Here is a 21,215-nt window from a genome sequence, read left to right on the forward strand (position 1 = left end):
AGACATCCTTCCACAGGTCACTTCTGCCCATGGCTCCACCCCCCAATGGGCGTGGTCAGTGCCACAGAAGGAGACAAAGTATATTCTTTTATGTTTGGATAGAATGTTCTATAGATGTGTGTTCAACTGAATTGGGTCATAACTTGTGTTAGTTCCTTTGCTCCTTTGTTATGCTTCTGTCTGGTGGTCCTGTCTCATGGTGAGAGAGGGGTGTTGACATCTCCCATTATAAGTGTGGGAGGTTTTGTGTGTGGTTTGAGTTTTACTGTTTCTTTTACAAATGTGTATATCATTGTATTTGAGGCATAGATGATTATAATTGCGACTACATCTTGATGCTTTTCTCCCAGGATGAATATTAAATGACCTTCCTCATCTCTTTTGCTTGATTTTAGATTAAAGTCTAATTTGTTAGATATTAGGATTTCTACACCTGCTTGCTTCTGGAGTCATTTTGATTGGAACATCTTTTTATTTATAGAATTCTTAAACTTAAGTGAATATATGATCTGAAGTCATTCCGTGAAGTTTATGGAAGCATAATTTGTACATTACTCATTTTGGTTTAGCTTACAATGTACAATTTATTGGAAAATGCATTATAGATATAATTTGTGGTATTCTTTTCTTTTTTGTAATTCATTGTCTCAAATATACATGGGGGAAAGCTGAACAAGAGCCAGGCACCTTAGTTCATACCTGTAACATCACCACTATCGTGGCTAAATCTAGAGGGTGTCATGAGTTTAATGTTAGCCAATGATATATGTCTTACACCAGAAACAAATATACACAAAATTCTCATAATGTATTACTAAATATTTTAAATTATATTTTTCTTTTTACTTTAAGGAACAGCTTTTACAAATTGGAAGATGAAAGCTACAATTCCTCATTTGATTCTCTTATATGCTACATTCACTCAGAGTCTGAAGGTTGTGACCAAAAGAGGTTCTGGTAAGAAATGCCTCTTTTAATTGTAATTTTGTTATCATTTAAAGTGACTATACATATATGTTATTTGTGGTAAGCATTATGAATCCATGTTATATCATAGGTATATAGGGGAAAAGAAAGGATATTATGAAGCAATTACAAAAGTGCTAGTGTGTGATAACGTGGCTTATCTTATATATTACCATGAATTTGAACCTTGAATAAGTTCTATTAACAAATTTTATATTTATATTCCATTACACAATGGAAGTTTTGATGTTCTCTTACAGATTATCATTGTTATATGGACCATTATTGTGGATTATTTTAATTTACTTCTTAATACTATTATTTTCTTAATAACTATGTCTATAGTAGATTCATTCAAGCGCTATACTTCAGCTGTTTTGTTGAATTACTGATTTCCAGTAAAAATAGTGTCATTTAAGGAAAGGATGTGTCATTTACTGTAATATATTTTGCAAGAAAAAGAATAGGGTGATAATGAAATATGGTGGTGACTCAATTATTATTGAAATCCATACTATTTACATGTTATTAGGCACCTTATTTTCCAATTGTTTCTCCATAGTTGGAGGTGGGGAATAATATAATGCTAAAATGAATACATGTTGATTTTAAGTTTTGTTTAGTATGCTATTGATACAATTTGTCATTGCCATTTTCCCACTTCACATGGGATTATTTTGGTTTTGAAGCTTTTAGGCTTAAGAAACAATGGAGGAATTGAGTTTAGCTGCTCTAGGTACAGTTTGCTTTTTGAGGTTTCACGAGACAAAAACAAAGATTGTGGTGAGTTTCAAAAGGTTGCAGTGTTGTGACATCATGATTTGGAATACTATAGCATCTGCTGCGTGTTGATGGGATAGTGTAAACTGACACATGTAAAGAAGTAAGTGAGCAGCACTTCTGCTTTCATGAACCCCCTCCTTCGCATAAAGTTCAGGGGTTAATTGAGAAAAGATTTGTGTGTGGTTCAGTACAAGAAATTTTATAGGAAATATAGAAAAATAATGTTTGTAGTTTTGCACATTATTTCATCTATTTTTGTGGATATTTTTAAATTCAAGAAAATAATAAGCTGAGATTATGATTTTTGATTAAATCTTAAAAGCTTCATTTTCCTGGTTATTATAGCTCATTATATAAAATATGTTTTTTAGAGATCTTTAGGCATGTGTTAGATGTATGATTTATTAAAATGCAAATGTGACCTTTTCTCATCATAAAATAGTAGTGACAGGTCTATATAAGTTCTGCTTTAGTAGCAAGAAATTCTTTGTTTTTTAATCAAAGTGGAGCTTCCTATGTTTGAGAAATATGGAGCAGAACTAGAAATGTGGGACAACTAGGCAATTCATATAACTTGTTCTGGAGAAATAGAAAAAGCTCATTGATTTGTTTCAAATGTAAACTTTATTTTAATGATATGAATACAAATTAGGATACTATTATTAAGATGTCCCAAATTAGAAATATTTTGCACTCCTCAGTTTATAAATACAATTGTCACATACCTACTTCTCACTTCTCAAAACAATTTGTTTTTATATAACTATACAAAAAGCAAAGAAGGCAAGTGAAATATTTGCCATTGCTGATTCTTCTCTATAATTTAAATTGTGACTCCTTCCTTCCAAAGTGTGTGTTAAGATTCTGGTGAATGCTAGTCTGTTTAGGTGATTTGAGTGTGTTGATTGTAAAACTAGAGATTCAATATTTTTTTTCATGAATGTTCATAGCATCCACTCATTTTCACTGTTCTTGTTACCAGGGCTGCTCTCCTTAAGAGAAACAAATATATGTAGCTTGCTGAATACAGTCATTACTGATTTCTATAGATCAGGTATTTTCACCTTAGAAGATAAATGTCTCAATCTTCACAATCATCCCAATTGACAATGCCAGAGGCAACAAGGTCTGAGAATCAGAATCAATTTTTGATTGAGCTTGCTTATTAACTAAATGGTTATTTATTTCTATTCTTCTCATTTATTTTTTTGTTTTGAGTTTATGAATCTTTATTAGGTTCAGTAAACACAATTCAAGATCCAAAGCTTTTCAGGTGCATTATACTGTAATATTATTTTTGTTTCCCTGTGAACACAAGAAAAAGGAGATACTTCCATAATTAACAATATATAAAATATGACTAAAATGCACAAGGAAATGTTGAGTTTTATGGCACATTAACTGAGTATAGTGTTTACTACAGGCTAACACATAAGGCTACTCCATAAAAATTTAGAAGGAAGTATAAGTTTCTTATTAACAAAACTAATTGAAAAGCCATAGAAGCTCCTGTACAGAGGTACATTATTTTTATCACCTTGATTTACACTATTCTTGGTATTAATTTAAGGAACAAATTATACCTAATAAGGCACTTATATTACTGTTGATTCCTGGGAGAAATATTCAAAATATAAATTTGTTTCATTTTAAGTAATCGTTTCTGATATGTATATGTTATGGATTGAATCTGACCTCTCAAGTAATGATTGAATGTTGTGCATACATTGAGAATCAAGAATTTTTCAGAAATAAATATTCAGCTGCTGCTATACAATAGATTATTTTTCTGAAACAATTTTACATGTAAAAATCTAGGCAGTACTTGAAGTTATATTCTCCTAATATTGCCACTATCCACAAATCTGTGAAATGTCACAACAATTTAGTAAGTAAGCATCTGAGTTTCCCTCAATTGTTGAATTTTTACAAAAGCATATAAAGCAAATGCTTGTTTTAAGCTTCTTTTGGTCCCAGATGCAAAGGACCTAGGTTGTATCCCATGCAGGCTCCCTAGCTCTCCATCCAGAGTCCATGAGCTCCCACATGGGAGGCCTTCCCTCATCTGAATGGAGATAAGAGTAGGACAGGATGGGGAGTAGTAAAAGGGAGATAGTGGGAGGAGAACATGAGGAGAGGAAAGCATTGAATACTCTAACTTAATATTTCTATTTGACTTTCCCTTGTCTTTTTTTTATTCGATTTATCACATTTCCACCTCTCCTATATTCTGTACTTCCCTGTTTTACTCTTCTCCACTCTCCTATCCCTACCTGACATCATTTCCCCTGATTTCTGTGTGTCATGTTCTCTCTTTCTCTCCCTGTGCCCCCTTCTTTTTTTTTATTTTAGGTTTTATTGTAAGTAAAAAGCAACTCACTTTTATATTGCTACTATGTCTTTGTACTACTGATTTAGCCAGTATTTTGTATAATAGGCAAGTGGTCTATCACAGAAGCACAGACCACATCTTCATAATTAGTTCGTGAACCTTCCTAGTGCTAGAATTACAGGTATCCAACAACACATACAACTACAATTTCTTTTTGTAATAATCATTTGTGATATACCTATGAATTTCATTGCCAACTTAATTTTCTCTGTCAATACCACTTTATATAATTGCTCTAGATTAATACCAGTGATGGAGAATTATGCACATACATGGTCAGTTTGCATGGATAAAACTCAACATGTATGACACTTTCAAGATGACTAAGATCTTAGGGGATGTACTATTTCAAGTTAAGTCATACAGCAGAATGGCACTACATGATGATAGTAAATGAAAGAAAAACAATATATTATTCTATATATTTAATGCTGAGGCAAAGGATTGAGATAATACCACTAATTGGGACAGAATTGATGTTTCTTTAACAGATTAGCACAGCTATGCTGCTTGAGATTAAATGATCAAGTCAGTTAGAACTTGGGAAATTATAGAAAAGAATCCATCTTTTCTTTTCCTTGACCTTTTTTTCCTGATTGCACATCTTGCACATCACTCTGAATGTGCCTGCACTGTCACAGCTCTTTCTCTGACTTTGATTCATTTGCCTCTTTCCCCAACTTATAAATACTTTAGATTATTGGGGGCATTCTAAGATAATTCAGGACGATACACTTAGTAATAAGTTCCTTAATTTAATCAAATTAGCAAACCCCTTTTGAAGGTAATTTAATATCGTAGTCACAGATTTGAACGATATGGAGTGAAACATATTTCTACCAACTTTATTTTGCCTACCACAACTTATGGTTTACTATTTCAAACACCTATCTCACTGGTTTGGATACTACAGAAAGAATGGGAATTCAGAGTCCAAACAGAAATAAGAGAACTAGTGAAAAAGAAGTTGCATAGTTTTGCTAAATGGGTCAGAAGATCCCAAGGTACCTGCAGAGAAAAACTAGTCATATAAAATGAGGAGGAACATGAAATGAAGGTCAGAGGAAAGGGAAGAAAGAGGAACTATGAAGGAACAAACAGCAACCAAACACTAATGATACTTTAAAATATGGGCATACTTCAGTTGCATTCTCACTCCACAAAACACTTTTAGAAACAAACATTTTTTTTTCCTTGAATTAACTTGTAAAGAAGTATCTGTCTTTTTAAAGTGTGTGTGTGTGTGTGTGTGTGTGTGTGTGTGTGTAGGGGAGAAATGGATACAAAAATGACACTTTAAATCAAAGTAACATCAGTGAGAATAGGGAAAACAGAAGATACAGCAATTTTTAATGATAGTATCCATTGAGCTTGATTATAAGTTGGATGTAGGATGTTGGAAAGAAAGTGGCAAACAAAATCATTCTGTAATGGTGGAATTTTGATTCTCACTATCATATTAGAGTTTCCAGAAGCAGAGAAACTTGAATGACTACTTATTTAAAGGGAGCAACAAAAAGATATGTACAAAAATACATCAGGGGCAGTAGCATGTCAAGATATTCCATGTTCCTCATAAGATTAGGGATTTCATCTTGTTTAATTACTTTAAATCCATTCCATAAGAAATTTAATGTGTATGATGAAGAAGACTATTTACTGCTCTTTTCTGTGTATGGATTAGATGAAGCTACTTGTTGCCTATGTAATGAGGCTGCACACATCTGTATGACTTCAACAGGGAATCTGTCTTAACACAGAAAGGAAGAGACAACAGAGTAAAATATAGTCTTAGACAGGTAATCCTCCCTGTGAGAAAGTGTGGTGAGATTTATGAGGGACTAGTGCAGAACTCATTGAAAATCATACCGAGATTTATTGAAAGCCTGAAAAAGAGTAAAAGGGGATGATGAAATATGCTTCTGAAGGAGAATTAATTGTATCTAGTGGATATGTGGGATGGATTATGAACTAATTTGTGAAGACATATTGATGGTGTTGCTGAGGTGTTACAGATGGAAGGAGGGCAGTTTATTCAGATTAGGAGATAGAATAAGTTTTGTTGTGGTGATATGATATGTGCTAGAGGTACTATTGAAATGATGAATTTTTGACCTAGAGTTTCTCTTGTTGGTGTGACAAATATGACAAAGATTGTTACTTAAAACAATAGAAAAAAATTTGTCATGGTTTGGAAGATGAAAATTCTGAAGTCAAGAGCCATACTTCTAAAGACCTGGAGACTTCATAAGAGAATCACTCGTTGGTTTTCCTAGATTCTGCAGATTTTAGCTGAACCTTGGTTTGTAGGTTTCATAGCACTCTTACATGGCCTTTTCCTAATTTTTTTCCCATAAATAATTTTAGTATCTATTTCTGATAATCCTTAATGTTTATCTTGAAATTCTTTACTGTATTTGCAAATGGACTGCTGGCTCAGGAACATCTCAGTTCTAAGTGGCCATACATTTTAGGAGGGAATACATTTCATTAGACTATAAAAGTCAAGGCAATAGGTGTGTATTTTGTTTTTCCTTATATTGAGTGTAGTATGATGGAATAAAACCACGTAGAGAGAGTAGAAAGGAAATGAGAAGAATCAACTGACCTTGAAGAGGTTGCAAGACAAAGAGCAGACTGTCATGAAACGTAATGAAAAGAAAGATTGAAGAGGAAAAAGGAGAATCAGGACTTTTCTGGAAACCAAGAGAGGAGAAATATTCAAAATGTGAGAGTGACTTAAGTTTGAGAGTGAAGTAAAATCGTGAAAATAAATCGCTAAATCAAAATTTAGGAGGGTGGAGGCTGAGTGAAGGAAAGTATGAAAACCGTTGATATAACATGTATATTTTTATTTCTGTTTGATTTTTTGGTATTTCATAAAGAAATACTGCACTTACATCATATCTCCTTCTTTATTATTTTTCAACTCCTTCCATGACCCCCAAAATTTTCTCTAATTCAAGCACATTTGTAAATGTCCCTATTATGCAAAATCAGTATACAAAATTGCTACTTAGTTTTAAATGTTTTTATTATAATTTGGAACTTGGAATATTTTTCTATTTCAGTAAAAGAAATTTAAAATTCTTGGTTATCCGTACTGATGAAAATTTTATTACTGAAACTTTTTCCAATAAAAGTGTCCTGTATCCAAATTGAGGTATGTGTGATAAACAATAAACTTGAGATAGGGTGATACTATTGTGCTTTAAACCCCCTTTCTTCATAAAAAGAGGAGCATATTAGACAATTCTATAGTTAATCCTCATGGTGGCTATAATCTTTTGACAGTTTACCTCTAAAAAAAAATCTGATATTGACATGTCAATTTTAACCTACAATGATCACTAAAGTCACCAGTGTTCACTTATTTTTCCAGAAATGCTTTAGTTTGATCTGTGACTGTCATGAAATTATTAGAATAGGAAACAAAGGCACTGGGATTTCAACCTTGTTTACTGAAATAAATGCATGAATTGGAGGGTGAGGGAATTGGGTTTGGCATATAAAACAACTTTGATTCAAATTTAAATAAAAAAAAGGAAAATATGTGAAATGAAAATCTTCTAGTCAGGTGTAGTGATACACATTTGTCATCTCAACATATTAGAGACTGAGTCCATATTATTGCTTCAAGGTGAAGGTGAGAATTGTTTTTACTGTGATTCTGAATTTAGCCTGAACTTCTTTTTCTGAGGTTGGCCAGGGAGGAAATAGTTGTAAATACCCTTGAATTGGTGCAATGGCATTAAGACTAGAAAGGGACATTAGTTGTAAGCAATAACTGGGATCAATTAAAATTAGTGATTGTACAATGGAAAGAGCACGGTTTGGTTAACTCTGTTCTTACTGAATTAAAAAAATCTGTTAAGCATTAATAGCTAGCAAAGCATTTCTAGTCTGTATTCTTTCTTATCAAATACAAAGTTAGGTTTTCAAAATAATGCATCTTTTCTAATTTTTAAAACAATCTTATTATACATACCAATCCTAGTTCACTCTCCCTCCTTTCCCCTCACCATCTCCTCATCTCACTGCCCCATCCATTCCTCAGAGAGGGTGATGCCTCCAATGGAAAATCATCAAAGTCTGCCACATATTTTGTGGCAGGACCAAAGCCCTTGCCCTGTATCTAGGCTGAGCAAGGTATCCCTCCTCCAAAAAGCAAGTTCATGTACTAGGGATAAATATGGGAACCCGAGTCTTTATCTGGTAAACAACATTGCTAAAATGAAAGTCATAGTTGTTTCTGCTGCGGTTTATCAAAGATGGCAGCGGGTACCTTCATCGCCAGCAATGAGAGCTTTGTTCACCGCCTTGGTTTGCGTTGCCATACAGCAGCATGTTGCCGGCTTGCAGATGTGGTCAATGCCATTGTCAGCTCTCTTACATACTAATAAATTGTTGACAGTGCTTTTATAAAGCCGTGTGGTTTTTTTGCCACTTATGCTGAGTCAGGAAACCTACCTTAAAGCAGCCCCAGAAATCTTGGCCTGTCTCTCGCAAAACAGAGTCCAACCGAGAAAAATGCCCCTACCAAGAAACCTTGCTTATCTCTGGTCTTTTGTTTCTAAAACCTTTTTTAAAGCTTTTGTTAAATTTTAAGTGGAAGTTCTTATTAGCCATGGGGGCGCCATATGTAAGGAGTATGGTTTTTCCTCCGGCCACTGGTCTGGTCACAAATAACACACTGAGACTCTGTATTTGATATAATGCTGTTGACCAGTTACTTGCTTCTTATCGGCTAGCTCTGTCTTAATTATTAACCTATTCCTATTAATATCCATATTTCCATGTGCTTTCACCTTAAAGGGAAATGGGGCCTGCATCTGGTCTCCCCTGTCTCTCCATCTTGACCCCTCCTTACTACTTCCTATTTACTCCTTGTCTCCAAGTCACACCTATCTTGCTTGCCTATTGGCCAACAGTGCTTTAGTCATTAACCAGTATGAGAAACATATATACAGACTGACATCTCCCATCAGGTTCCACTGCCAGCAGCCCCATAGACTTCCCAAGGACCCAACTGAAACCAACATTCAGGGGCCCCAAGTTGAGTCTTATGCAGGTTCTGCAGCTGTTTCTTTGGAATCAGTGAGCTCCCATTTAATCAGGTCAGCTGTCTTTGTGGGTTTCTTCAACATGGAGTTGGTCCATTTGCTAATCAATTCTTCTCTACAACTGGACTCCAAGCCTAGTCCTTACCTGTGGATCTATGTTTCTGATTCCATCAGGTACTGGATGAAGACTGTATGATGGCATTTAAGGTGGTCATCACTTTCAATATAGTGGAAGGGTATTTAAGGTAGCCTCTCCACTATTGCTTAGATTCTTAGTTGTGGTCATTCTTGTGGATACCTTTGAGTTTCCACAATGCCAAGTTTCTCGTTAGGCCCATTATGGCACCCTCTATGGAGGCATCACTTTCCTTGCTATCTCTCTCTGTCCTTCCCCAACTCAATCTTCCTCATCACACATGTACTTCCCCCTACCTCCCCCTCTCCCCTCTTTTCTCTCTTCTACTTCCCTCTTCCCTTATCCCATACTCCAAATTTACTCAGGAGATATTAATTATTTTCCTTTATATGGGGGGTGGCATATGTTTCTCTGAGGGTCCTCTTTGTTTCCTGGCTTCTCTGGAATTGTAGGTTATAGTCTGGGTATCCTTTGTTTTATGTCTAATATCCACTTATGAGTGAGCACATACCATATTTGTCTTTCTGTATGTCGGTCACCTCACTCAGGATGGTTTAGCCCAGACTATGAGATGGACAACTAGTAAATGGGACATCTTGATAAGATTCTGTAAGGCAAAGGACACAGCCAACAAGACAAAAAAAGAAGCCTACAAAATGGGAAAAGATTTTCACCAATCCCACATCTGACAGAGGGCTGAAATCCAAAATATACAATGAAATGAAGAAACTAGACACCGACATATGAAATAATCCAATTCAAAGATAGGATACAGATCTAAGTAGAAAATTCTCAAAAGAGGAATATATATATATATATATATACACACACACACACACACACACACACACACACACAATGGAGTACTAAAACAATGACATCTTGAAATTTGCGGGCAAATGGATGGAACAAAACAATGCACCTTTTATATTTTACATTCAGACTGAATACAAATGATAGCTTTAGAACAAAACCCATCACTTGTAGTAGATATTTTCAACACAGATTATACCTAATGTCAACTTCTTCTCAGAGATCTTTCAAATATTTTCATGCTATGTGGTTATAATGTAACCACATAAATTGTAAAATTCTCCTGTAATTTTATGTGAATTATTCTAAGCTAAAACAGGGAAAGACATAATTTTCAAGGCTCCAGACTTCACTTAAAGTATAACAATGAGTACGTCAGTCACATATCTATATGTACATGCATGTACACAGGAATATAAAATTATGAACATGCTAAATATACATTCATAAAACACACTTTTATCAATGGGCTGATGTATGCCAGGTATACAACTTTAAAGAACTTAGGATATTTGAGTGCTGTATTTTTAACATGTTTTTTATTATGGTATTAAATAATTTAAATTCATTGAGTGTAAAATATACATGTTTATATACATGTCTCAGAATCACTACACTTAAAGGAGTCATTGCATAATTAATGCATTATATGTGCTTGTATTTGACTTTTGGTTTTTCAAATGAAATCATAGATTCTGGATTTCAATGTGGTGATTTATGTGTTTTCCATAACTTGTTTTCAAATGTAGGAGTTCTTTGAGGTATCAAGTCTGTATACTTTAACTCTGTTCCCATTTACAAGCTCACTCACCCAATATCTTGCACAGAGAATTGCAAGTTCAATTTTTACACCAGCCAGTTAAGAGTTTTATAATAGTTTGTATTTCTCTGAAAATGGGGAAGTAAATTTTACCTTTATCTGTTGGAATTATATGACCACTCCTGATTATTGAAATTAATCCCTGCTAGAATTTTAATAGCTAAAGATAGAATCATTGAGGCTACACTGGAAAATGTATCTTGAGATGACATTTCTTCTGTTTGTCCAGAGGGTTCTTTGTCAACACATGTTGTTATTTATAAGAGTTTTGCAGAGCTTTCCTCCTTATCCCTTGGAGATTTTGGCACATGTGTGATCATGTAGGTCTTATTGTAATGGAGCCCTAAATTCAATAAAGTAATCCTGTGTGAATAGTGCCTGGGAGGTGTGAAACATGAGCCAAAGTAGTTGCTTGATGCCTATATTTTTCCCAAGACAGATCACAGCAAACCTTAGGAACACTGGTGAGTTGAAGTGGCCCACAACATTGAGGGAGTTTTATTTAAATTCAGAACATGAATTAGTTCAATTTGGCAACTGGCACATTCATTCTACCACTCTGTAACTGACATGCCACTCTGCAGTGAACACTGGTGACTTACTGTTTATTTCAAAGGCATGTTTTCACTTTCTTTGGGAGACATGCTTGGTTTGTTTTGTTCAATTTTTAATGATACATGATTTTATTTTAAATTTCTTTGGAAACTGCTTTGTATCCTATGGTTTCCGGCTTTCTATGGATTGAGAGGAGGTTATTACCTTCTAAGTTTTCAATTAGGAAAACAAAGGGAGTTTGGTAGCTCCGCTGGGATCTTGTAAACCCTCTGAAAACATGTTCTGAATGAGACAATTTTTGTGCAACTAGCTCTAATTGTCTGTGATGAGACAATCTACAGAAGCTAATTGAAGGGTGTCTCATTATGCAGCATGTGTGTAGTGATCCAACTTTGATTTGCTACTCCAAGTTGTTTACTGTTAAATGTTTTTGTTGCTATTGTTACACTTGGTTCATCCTTTCATTCAGCAACTAGCTTTTAAAGCAATGCTTTCTATTTTATGAACAATCTCATAATATGAATTTTTAAAAGATCAGCTTTATGTTTACACACAGACCTTCACAAGCTCTGTGTGCTGTGATTCATAAATCTTCAGCCATTCTTTATATAATATAAAACCTGTAAATTACTAATGTCTTTATTTTCCCTAACACCTTACTGCAATGGTATTCAAATGTGTTTAGAGTTTAATGTTCCTTTGTTCTGAGTTACAGATGGCACACACAGAATCATATTTATTTATCACGTTTTATTTCTTATAATCACCTCATGAATGATAACACTGTTGACATATTCTGCATGATATAATAGCACATGCTTCACTAAAATGATGCCTGACTAGAATATAATGAATTTCACTTAGGCAGCTATTTTAAATTTGATTAAATTCTTTAGTTTTTGTTTTATGCCTGTTTATACCTCTCAAATCTGTTTCTATATGACTTAAAAAAATAAAACTTTGAAACTTAGCATTTTATTATGCAGACCTCATATTATCCCGAGTTGATCAAGCCAGACAGTATAATGAAAGGGAAAATTCTTTGTGTCTGTCATTCATTTTCTTACTCATTCTAAGTTTGAATTTTACTTTGTGATCTTAAGCATCAGAAAAAAAAATAATACTTTGAGTATGACACCTTATGGATTTTACTTTAAGATTTTCAGAAAAGCTCCCTAGTGCTTGATTGCACTACAAATCTTATTGTGAGATTAAGAACTTGTGGGGAAGTGAGTTCTCTTTGAGATGGAAGCAAAGAGAGAAACCCAAAGAAGCAAGCAGCAGGAAACACAGGATAGAAGGCTTGCTAAATGGGATATATAAAATTGTGATAGTAATCTGTATCTCCCACTTCTCCTTTCCTTGCCCAAGGATATATTTTGTTATTGCACACTTCACTCATAAAATATTACCAGTTTACTTCACAGTGGACTGAGGCAGAAAATATGAGGAAAATTATCTAGGATTTAGATACTATCTGTTTTATATTATGAGGATAATTGTGATAAAGGTCAGATATTTATATTAAATTCATATCCTCACTTAAGAAAAAATTATCTCAATGCTATAAGAGAAATTCTAACTGGGACTAATTATCTAATGAGATTATATGGTTATGTATAATACAATCTCCAAATTAGAGTCCAATAAATAATGACAAAGATGTAAACTTGAGCATATGATTAAACTTAAATTGCTATGTCACTGCTAATTGCAAAGATATACAATTAAAATAATTTCACACTGCTATAAGAACAAGCAAGAAACAACTTCCCTGTGATTGAATGTGAATGAAATTCTCCTATTTTATCAAGATGATTTAGGAATTACTTACAGGGTTTATATGATTGGATAGTTTATATAGTTTTATATATATATATATATATATATATATAACATATATATATATGTTTTATATAAACATATATAAATGTTTAAATTAATGGATATAAGTAAGATACATACTTTAAAGATAAAATTACATAGTTTAGAAACACAAATAAAGTATTTCTTGTTAATATGTAAAATAAAATTTTTAAATTTATATTTTAGTTTATGATGTCCAGCTGAAACATCTTGCAACTACTCTTTGTGGAAGGAATTAAGTGTGTGTTTCTATATATTACTGGTTTCATTCAGCATTTTGAACTCATGTATTTCTCTTTTATCCTCAAATATCCTGAAAAGCTATTGTAGAGATGAAACTTTTGAAGAAGTATCTTATTTGAAGGGGATGTTTTCAGACACATAAATTAAAATAGTAAACCAATTTTCTATTAAGGTTTACAAATGCTTCTTGGTGTCTTATAGTTATTTCTTTTAATAGCAGTGGTTACAACTATTTTTAATTTAACTAGAACATTCTTGGTGCTCATTAAATTATATAAGGTATTTATTTCATCAAATAATGGAACTGGCTTTAATTTGTCATCAATTCAGAACATAATGTTCTGAGAAGTTTATTTTTCACAACTACTGTTCTAGTCACCTGGTATAAGAGTATTGGTTCTTTTCATAATAGAGGATATAACTTTAGTGGAGTTAAATTTTCATAATGTTTAATGTTAATAAATTAAAACAAAACACAGTAGAAGAGATTCACTAAACTAGTTACACCAGATAGAGCGTTCAGAGCTGTCTCCTTCTGAAGATATCATTTGAGGTTCTGAGAAATGACCATTGAATTGAAAGGAACAGTGAGTACCAAAGGCAAGGAAGAAGAACACAGAAGAAACATTTGTGAAATATAATTTAAGGTCTTCATGGTTGGACAGATAAAGACATTAACTCAAACAGTGGAGTTTGCAAAAAATGTAGAGTGCAATAATTGGGAGAATGAAGTAGAAAGAAATTTTAGGGAATTAGACATGGCTTCTTATGCCAGCTCATGAGTTGGCAAATGCACTTATTTTCAGTGTACTGTGAAGCCATTAGACATAATTAATGGAAAAATGAGAGGCTATGATAGATATTTCAATATCTATGTGTGTGTGTGTGTGTGTGTGTGTGTGTGTGTGTATCTTTGTCTACAAGTAGGTATGTGCACATATGTGTAGGTGCTTAATGCTAGAGTTACTCATAGTTGTGAGTAGCCGGCTATTGATATAGGGACCTGGGCTCAGCTCCTCTGCATGAGCAGTACATACCCTTAACTGCTGAACAATCTCTTTAACTCTGTGATTCACATTTATTTTTCAAATATTGTTATGGCTGTGGAGTTATAGGCTATCTAATTCATCAAAGAACCAGATAATTATTAGTATGTCTCATGTGACAATTAGAAGATAGCAAGCTAAACATTGGCTGGATATGATTAAAAAATAGTAGCAACTAGGACTTGATGACATTGGTTATAGAACATGAAACTTACATGAGAATTATGTAAAGAATATTGGTGACCACTACATTTTGGGAGCAAGTGGTTTGATGATGGGGCTATTTACTGAGATAAAGGAATTTAAAAAGCATTTAGTTTCCTTTTTAGATATATTTACTTTGAGATTTCCACTCATAAACCTAAAGAATTTTACTTTACTTTTAAAATGATTTTTATTTTTTTTTCATTTTAAGAACCACCCCAGTTCTTCCACCTTTCCCATTTCCCACCCCCTTCCTTCCCACATCCCACCCACAATCTACTCATCAGAGGTAGTAAGACATCCCTTGGAGAGTCAACAAAGTTTGGCATATAGACCTATTGTGTGTGTTGGGGGAGGAATAGGACTGGCTGTGGGATCAGAACATCTATCATCTATATGGAGCCCATTCCATATAGATGATATCTTGCTCACACTAAGTCCTAATGGCTTTTTCAAGTCCTCTTCAAGTAGGTCTGTAGGGTAGTCCATATTGAACACTGAAATGAAAAGAACCATTGGCATGCAAATGCTACTTAAGAAATTTTCCAGGCATTGTACTACATGGGGAATTGTGGTGGGGGATGGGAAGGGAGTGTGGTCAGGGTGTATGTGGGGGGGCAGATAGGGTAAAATGGAGGGAGGAAGAGAGGGATGGAGGGAAGGAAAGGGAACTGGGATCAACATGTAAAATAAAAAGTGAATAAATAAATAAAAAGAAATTTGCCAGGAATTATAATCAAGCTAAATGGACACAAAGATTTATAGCAAACAACCGGGACACCTCAAAGATTTCATAGATGATAATTCAGATGCAAGATGGAAGATTTTGTGAGGGTTTTGTGTTAGCTCAGAATGGCTCAAGGAAAGGAAATAAATTATATGGAATAGAATTGATTAAAAAAAGAGTAAGATGAAAATAAGTTGTTAAATTTGGACTTATATCAGCAATCAGTGATGAAAAGTAATGAATAAGTATGACAAAAAAGTATAAAAGTAATGGCTAGAGAGTGATGAAATGATCCAGGCATGGAGTTTTATTTGTCAAATTAATATTGAAATACATCCAATTTGAATTTCTACATTGCTGAGTAGTACTCCATTGTGTAAACATATCACATTTTCTTTATCCATTTTTGGTTGAGGGACATTTAGATTTTTTCCAGGTTCTAGCTGCTATGAATAATGCTACCCTGAACACAGTTGATTTAATATCCTTGTGGTATGGGAGTGCATCCTTTGGAGTCGTATTGCCTGGCCTTGATGTAAATTGAGTACCAATTTTCTCAGAAACTGCCATACTGATTTCCAAAGTGACTTTACTACATAGTGGGGGGAAAAGACATCATGTAATTTGCAGACAAATGGATAGAATTGACAAACACACACACACACACACACACACACACACACACACACACACAAGAGAGGCCAGCAAGGTATAGACTTATCCATAAAGGTATATTAGACATAAAGCAAAGGATAATCATGACCACAGAGAACCTAGGTAACAATGAGAACCCTAAGAGTGGCATACATGGAACGCCCTGGGAAAGGGAAATATACAAGAATTTCTGAGAAAATTGTGAGCATGGGGGAGGGAAAGGGGGAAAGGGAGGGAGAGGATAGAAGGGTGGGGGTAAGAGTAAAGAGAACATGAGGGAACAGGATGGTCAAGGTGTGGTAAAGACAGAGAGATACAACAAGGAAAGAAATATCTTAATTGAGAGAGTCATGGGGCTAGTGAGAAACCTAGAGCTAAGGAAATTCCTAGGAATCCACAAGGATGACCCCAGCTAAGGACATAAGCATTAGTGTAGAGGGTCCCTGAACTGGGCTTCCCCTGTAATCAGATTGATGGCTACCTGAATTATCATCATAGAACCTTCATCCAATAACTGATGGAAGCAGATGCAGAGATACACAGCTAAGCACTAGGCTGAGTTCTTTGAGTGCAGTCAAAGAGTTGGAAGAGCAATAATATGAGCAAAGGGTTCAAGACCATTCTGGGGATACCCATGGAGAATGCTGGCCTGAGCGAATGGAGCTGACTGACTCTGGATTGACATCAGGGAAACCTGTATAGGACCAAACTAGGGCCTCTGAATGTAGGCAACAGTTGTGTGGCTTGGGAAATCTATGGGTCTGCTGGTAATGGGAACATGATTTGTCTTTAGTGCTCGAAATGGCTTTTTGGAGCCCATTCTCTTTGGAGGGATGAATTGTTCAGACTAAATATGGAGGGGGGAAGGTCTTGGTTCTGCCTCAGAGACATGTGCTAGACTTCCTGTATTCCCCATAAAAGGCCGTAGACTCCCTGATGAGTGGATGGGTGATATAGTGAGTAGAAAGGGGGGGAGAGCAGGAGGAGGGGAGAGAGTGAGAACTGGGATTGATATGTAAAATGAGAAAAAATGTGTTTTAAAAGAAAAAATTAAAAAAGAAGTCAGAAATTTTTTACATAATCTGATGCTTAAGCTTGTTAGCCATATTTTAGAAATGAAATGCAAAGGTTGGTTATGGCAAAACATTTCTATAATGGTGGTAGTTTGCTTAAATATGCCATTAGATCTCTAGAAATACCAATGCAACATCAATTGGAAAAACATAGAGATCAGAAGCATAGAAATCAAGCTGTTTTAGAAAGTAAAAGAATCTATTTCATGCCAACTTATTTGAAATGTATTTCACAATCCAAATTCAGCATGCCCACTCTATTATTAGGTTTATTATGTAATCAGCTGTTTTAATAATTCTTGCCACCTGAGATTAGATGTGAAATTGCTGATAGGTACAGATGGTCATTTTGAAAACAAACAAAAAGAATATTTTTTCCTCTCTTTTGGTCAAATCTCATATTAGAAATGTTTAGACTATGAAATAATCATCACCTCTCTTAAGTATAGACAATAAGTGCAAGTGATAGCTTCCTTGATCCCAAACATGTTTTATTTAGGTCTAGATCTTAAATACTAGCCAGTAAGATATGCAATGAAAACAAACTGTGATTTATTATTCTTTTTGGTTGAAACCTTATGTAGCTGAATTGTTTTAATTTAAATAAATTGATTACTCTTTTCAATTTAATTTGGTGAATTCTATGAAAACATCTTAATCTAAAGTCCATGTAAAATAAGATGAAAGTATCTAATGTATTTATAAATAATAAAAACCTTTAGTAAATGGCAAAGGGTTTATACAATATGAAGAGAAACCTGAGTGTGTGTCAGTTAGGAGGCCTGGCAAATCTATGGGACCTCTGGTAATGGATCAGTATTTATGCCTAGTATACGAATAGACTTTGGGAGCCCATTCCACATGGAGGGATACTCCCTCAGCCTAGAACACAGTGGAGGGCCTAGGCCCTGCTATAAAAGATATGATAGACTTTGAAGACTCCCCCTGGAAGGCCTTACCCTCCCTGGGGAGCAGAAAGGTGATGGGATAGAGGGTTGGTCAAGTCAAGCTAGGAGGGGAGGGAGAGGGAACTGGGATTGACATGTAATAGAAGCTTGTTTGTAATGTAAATTAAAATTTTAAAAAGGAAACATTAAAGATCTCTGGGTGCTGTATTATAGGTCTATCATAATTAGCAATGTGTATCTCTGTCAACTTGTAAATTATAAATTATCTTGGCAAGAAACAAGAAATTATAGGAATGACCAAAATTCTTTTTATTTTGTATATGCTGCTTCTAATATCTTCTAAGTCAGGACAGTCACTTAGGTAACTATGGAAAGATATATACTGACAAGGAACTCAAATGGTGGTACATGATCAGTAGAAGTCATGATGACAGAATAATGAATCAAAGGCAAGCCTTAGTTTCCTGAAATAGAAATATGAGTAGAAACCAATTGAATAGAAGACAATGATTTGAAAGTAATGTGTTAGTTCTGAGTATAAAGAAAACAAAACTGAAAGATATGTACAGAACTGCGATTTAACCAGACGCCTTGCTTTAAAGGCAATACTTGAGGGGTGTAAGACTTAAGGTGGAGCCAATCTGAGAGAAGAACATAAATATATTAATAATTATTTAAAGGTGTGGAATAGTCAGGCTAAGTGGGACAATCTAAACCCCAGCTAGCAGGGAGGCTGCAGAAGGAAGTTCAGGCCTTTGCTGGGCTATAGAATATGCTCAAAGCTACTCTGTACAACATAATGAGATCTAGATTAAAGGATAGAAATGGTCTTCAGTGATAGATTTGTTATATGAATGAAGATCTCATTTATGGTCCAATAATACACACACACACACGAGAGAGAGAGAGAGAGAGAGAGAGAGAGAGAGAGAGAGAGAGAGAGAGAGACCACCCCTACCACCAACACAACTACCATGAATACAATAATAGGTTGATAAATCAAGTATGGAGTAAAATAATTTTAAATATCCAATGGTAAAAATGTCCATTTGTAGTTTTCTCAAACATAGTGTAGTAAGTTATTATGTTTATGGGGCCTGCTCAGTTTGGTCATCTTTGCCATACTGTTTTGTCAACACAATAGAAAAGTAACTTAACACAGATATTCGTACAATGAATGGAGTATTGCTATTATAGACCATGCTAATTGGAGCAATCTGGATGTTGGAACTTTAGACTGGGAAAGTAGTTGAATGCTGTAAGTGGGGGTTTAATGGACAACCCTAGTTGGAGCTTGGAATATGTAATGCTGACAGCAATGTAAGCTCTGGAGTTGCCTTTCAAGGTAACACAGGGGAATCATGTTAACAAATGGGTCAGAAATAATTCTTATGATAATTTGGCAAAGAATGTCACTGTTGTAAGTTCTTGTCCTAAGAATATGCTTGAGTCTAAATTGACATGATGTGGACTAATTTTATTGGCAAAGGAGATTTCAAGGCATCCTAGTATTGACTGTGTCTTGTAGTTATTAGTGATCACTTATATGCAGACCCATAATGAAAAAGATGAATATACTGGTCAAAATATACAATTTGAGGAGAAAAAATGAGTCAAGAAATTTATTGGAAAAGCCAAAGCTTATGCTGGAAGAGATAAGGAATGGTCAGAATGGAAATGGAATAAAGGGAGTGGCTCCTCAGGGCAAGAGCCTACCCTGAAATTTGTGAAGGAATAATCTTTCAGGATTTCTTCTTCTTAAATCCAATTACAAAGGAAGTTTGTTCAAATATAATTCAAGGAGGAGCCAGATTCAAGCTGGTTGAGACCTGTCACATAGTTTTACCTTTATAGTCACGAAAGATAGAGGAGTAGAGTAGTTGTGCAATCTTCATCCAAAGTGTTAAGGAATGCCATTGAGGACAGGTGTGTGGCAGAGGAGTCTCTGCATAGAGGCCCATAGAGGCCATTGCATGCTGTGAAAGTGAAGCCTGGATTGTGTTGGTAACTCTAAAATGTTGGAGATGCCACAACACTGGGATACTTGCAAACAGGTAGGGGAATCAGCAAAAGAAAGATAAATGCATTGCAGTTACCAAGGCTATAAGAGTTTAACTATTTAACCCCTTTGACATCAGACATGTAGTTATGGGATGGGAGTTTGTCCTGCTGGGTTTCAGTCTTGCATAGTATTTTCTCCATATAACTTCTTTCCTCTCAATTAGAATTGTAATGTATCCCTGTGACATTGTACAGGGAGTGTAATTAAGAGATTGTTTGATTCTCAGAATATTCTTTGGACTTCTGAACTGTGTTTATATTGAAAGACTATGGGGGCTATTGAAATTGTACTAAATACATTTTGCATTGTAATACAGTTATAGGTATTTGAGGTTCAAATAATGGAATATTATGGTTTGAATTACTATGATCCTCATTGGTTCATATATATGACTATTTTGTTCTCAGTTGGTGGAACTGTTTGGGAATAATTAGGAGGTATGACCTTGTTAGAAGTGATATGCCACTGGCAGTAAGCTTGGAGGTTTTAAAATTTTCACCTCATTCCCAGTTAGCTCTATCTGTCTCATGCTTCAGGTTCAAATATATGCTCTCAGTTCCTGTTATAGTGCCAAGACTGACTGAATGCTGCTGTGCTTCCTACGATGATGGTCATGGTCTCTCCCATTGGAACAGTGAGCCCTAAATTAAATACCCTTTTATAATTTGCCTGGATTTGTTATTCTCTATAGTCTTTGTGTTTTTAATCAGGTTTAAAATATAAGAATGGATTCCCACCTATACAGAGGGCCTTAACATTAATTCAAGAGCAGTTACTTTCCTGGATAGTACTCATGCCACCATTGATTAGGAGGAATATTTTATTGTCATTTGAATGCTAGACTACTGAATAACTGATGCCTTTTGTTCTCAATGAACTTTCATTGCTTGAAATCAGTCAAATT

The 21,215-nt window shown here is 34.8% G+C and overlaps 1 protein-coding gene across 1 annotated transcript in view; it reads left to right on the top strand.

The window, feature by feature from the left end:
- Positions 1 to 844: 844 nt before the first annotated feature.
- Positions 845 to 21,215, top strand: part of LOC127218141 (interleukin-1 receptor accessory protein-like 1) — a gene marked incomplete at its 3' end in the record, with an annotated part of 522,674 nt that continues 502,303 nt past the window's right edge. The window contains exon 1 of the mRNA XM_051179146.1: positions 845 to 957. Coding sequence (XP_051035103.1) covers positions 876 to 957 — 82 coding nt within the window. The remainder of the gene's footprint in view (positions 958 to 21,215) is intronic.

This window comes from Phodopus roborovskii, unplaced genomic scaffold (assembly GCF_943737965.1).
Source record: "Phodopus roborovskii unplaced genomic scaffold, PHOROB, whole genome shotgun sequence".
Classification (NCBI taxonomy): Eukaryota; Metazoa; Chordata; class Mammalia; order Rodentia; family Cricetidae; genus Phodopus; species Phodopus roborovskii.